At 39.3% G+C, this 3,404-nt stretch overlaps 1 protein-coding gene across 7 annotated transcripts in view; it reads left to right on the top strand.

Moving 5' to 3' along the window:
- LOC130532284 (upstream stimulatory factor 2) overlaps nucleotides 1–3,151 on the top strand; it is a 15,830-nt gene extending 12,679 nt beyond the window's left edge. For all 7 annotated transcript variants that reach the window (XM_057044833.1, XM_057044830.1, XM_057044827.1 and 4 more), the window contains 3 exons: nucleotides 229–323; nucleotides 401–529; nucleotides 1,243–3,151. In XM_057044833.1, coding sequence (XP_056900813.1) covers nucleotides 229–323; nucleotides 401–529; nucleotides 1,243–1,332 — 314 coding nt within the window. In that variant the 3' untranslated portion in view covers nucleotides 1,333–3,151. The remainder of the gene's footprint in view (nucleotides 1–228; nucleotides 324–400; nucleotides 530–1,242) is intronic.
- The last annotated feature ends 253 nt before the right edge of the window (nucleotides 3,152–3,404 follow it).

Raw genomic sequence — 3,404 nt, 5'->3', positions numbered from 1 at the left:
CACAAACATTTCAACTGTTTTGTTCACATTAAGCAGCGGTGGTGGGTCCAGTTCGGCCGCTAGAGGCTGCTGTTGAGCTGTGAAATGGGCAGGATTAATGACGCCATCACTGACATAACTTATCTTAAAAAGAAAAGCCCGTCATTCTAAATGATGGTTATGTTCTTACATAGACAAACAAAATACCTTTTACATTTAAAAAAAAACAACAACTTTCTAAATCATCAGTTGAGAGGAGACGAAGAGACAAGATCAACAACTGGATCGTCACACTTTCCAAGATCATCCCAGACTGCAATATGGACAGCACTAAAACTGGAGCAGTAAGCATTTTTCCCTCATCTGCACACTGCTAACTTTGTGTTTATTCAACTGTAACTTTTCAATTCTGTTCACCTAGAGTAAAGGAGGCATCCTATCGAAAGCGTGCGACTACATTCGGGAGCTGAGACAGAACAACCAGAGACTGCAAGAGAGTCTTAAAGAAGTGGAGAGGATACAAATAGACAATGAGTTATGCAGACAGCAGGTACATTAAATTAAATTTTCAGGATGTTCGTGGAGCTGGCCAGGACTGGTAGGTTTAAAATCATCACAGCCCGGAATAGATACATTTACATCAAAGTTCAATGCAGCATCCTTTTGCCTGAGCCTCAGGAATGTTGAATCATCTAAAGTTTTATGCAGCTTCTTTTTTTCCAAAGACAGTCTCACTGCGACTTCATACTTAACAGCTGATCATCGCAGCCTGAAAAAGAGAATCAAAACATAGGCACTCACCTAGTGTCACCTGAAATCAGCATTTTTAAAAAGTGTGGAAGTAATATACTCCAGAGTTCTGTGAGAACTAAATGTATGATAATGCTCAAGAAAGTACTGTGAAGTCTTAGAACTCAGGGGCCCACCACGTTCTCTCTTTGATTCCCAGGCCTGCGAGGTGCTTGGCAGTATATTCACAAGGTTAACGTTTTTATATCTTTTCCTCAAGTTCTCAGTAAGGAACCAGGGAATTCCAGATTCACTCAAGTGGAATGGAGCAAAAATGATAGCGCTGATTTGATGATTACATTGGTTATTGGGCGGGGCTGTCTTTAAGAGGGGCCGCACATTGCACCAGATGTATACATTACACTCAGCCGGCGCTTGCAAGACAGTCATAAAATTTTGCTTTTTGAAATTTCAACAAAAGAGTCAACATCATGGAGATGACGAGATGTTTAACTAGCTTTTGTTTTTCTGCAGATCGAAGAGCTTAAGAATGAAAACGCGCTGCTTCGAGCCCAACTCCAGCAGCACGGCATCGAGATAGTCGGAGAGACGCCGCCCCAGTAAACTAAAGACAAAACTAAAGGGTGACCGGCGCCATCAGCGCGACGAGGAAAAGAAGGCGAGATCACAAAAAACGGACTGCTGATGAATCAGTTTCTTTTCCTCATCTGGGTTCCTAGGTGGTGCTTCCCTCACCAGCCAACTGTGGCTGGACTTGACTGGTCCAATCCTCTTGAGATAACCACCCATTACAGCTCTGTAGAAATGTGCTTCAAGAAAAGACAGCCCCTCCTAACCTTCAGAGTGCTTTAATGCTAGTAGCATTCTTCCAAACTCTGCTTTTGTTTTGTATTTATAGAGCTTTATTCATGGATTATGGTTGACTTTTGTTTTTTTTGTTTTTTTTTCCATCTGCGGTTTTATTTCTCCAGATTATCCTTTTTTTCTTAGTTGATGCTTTTACTCGATATTTTTTCTGTATTAATGTTGTTTTTAGCTGCTTTAATTTATTAGTCTTCTTGCTGAAAGAGAATTTAATGGAGACCAGTTACACTGATTTGGAAGGTTTGGAAGGCGCTGCTTACCGAGACCCAAAGATAAGTGACAGTTTTGCTGATCCCCTTTTCTGGGCTGTTTTATGTATATATCTCCATTTTGAATACCAACTTTTTTTTTGTTTTTTAAATAACTATAGCAGATTCTTTTGGACAGTAAGCAATCAATAACTCATTAACGCTATGCTGGCCTTTCGTCAAGAGGTGTGCAATCTTAGAGTTTGGTTTGAAATATAAGGTATACTTGAATAGTTGTATTTGCTTGACCAGGAAACGACATCCCATACAAGGTTTAATGAATTCCCAATTGAAATGAACAAACAATGAGAGCGCAAGTAGTTCAAATTCCAACTTTTGCCCAACTAGTCGTTCCACCATCCTTTTGGTTATTTTGGATTTACCAGCATCTTACTCCATGTAAGAATCATCCCCACATGTTTCATTTGAAGCAATTTGCTCTATTTTGGTAGACTTCAACTGGAGCTCCTTGCACAAGATGTAAGGAGGCACTGTGGGGAGCGGCACTCAGAGACACAGGAATACTGAGCTGCACTCCTTATTTGAGCACAACTCGTTCTCCATGAGAAGCGAGAGTACTTGGAAGGTTGGAAACTTGGAATTTGTTTTTTTTTCCACCTACTCAGGCAACAATAATTTAACTTTAACTGGCTGTGCAAACACCATGAGTCAATATTAACACTGTTGACGATTTTGTGAATGAATATACATGTTGCAATTTTTGTATTGCTTTGGGCGCGATAAAATGGAACAGAGATATCAAGAATTTCAAAGACTCTCATTAAAACATGATTGCTTCTTCCTGTGTCAACATCTCAGGATCCAGCAAAGCAAAATCAACAGTCAGACCCCTGGCAAAACCAGAAAAACTATCATATTTAAATATCTCAGTTGCAAGTTAACAGCCTGTGCTTTGAAAGTGCTGTTCTGCTTTTGTTTTTCCAGTTACATTCAGGCCCGATGGTACGAGTGTCTGATCTATCAAAATGAGTCTCCGAGCCACAACTGAACTGAATGATGGATGTTTTTCTCCCTTTTTTTTTTTAACGCTTCAGCAAGAGCTGAGTAAATTTGACTGTGTCGACATGAATAATTCTAAGATAATGGAAAATGGGCGTTCACAAATGAAAGGTCAATTCTGGCTAATTAATTTTTCCCTGTGTTTATTTTTTTTAAATGCCAAAAGAGGAAAAAAAATATTTTTTTGTTTTGTTTTTTCTGTAGCAGCCTCACTCTTCTCAGGTTAGATTGTAAGATCTCTTTTCTTAATAAAATGGTGGAAAATTGATCTTTCACCAGCTAATACCTTTTGTGGACTTAATATGATTTGCTCTATTGTGGATCATGGGCAGAGCCAAAGATCTCCATCTTATTAGTGCGCTTGTTTGTGTCTTAATTACAAGCAGAACCTGTCACAAAATTACATGATACACACTGGACACACACTGAACCGCAGCAGTCTGTTATTGTCCATACATACAGATAGGGTGGAAATTGATTATACAGATAAAAGTAGGTCAGGGAAATTGCAGGATGTATTAAAACAAACTCTCCTAACTGCAC

The sequence above is a fragment of the Takifugu flavidus genome, chromosome 10 (assembly GCF_003711565.1).
Source record: "Takifugu flavidus isolate HTHZ2018 chromosome 10, ASM371156v2, whole genome shotgun sequence".
Lineage (NCBI taxonomy): Eukaryota > Metazoa > Chordata > Actinopteri > Tetraodontiformes > Tetraodontidae > Takifugu > Takifugu flavidus.
Note: the sequence above shows the minus strand (reverse complement) of the source record. Positions and strands in the feature narration are given on the sequence as shown.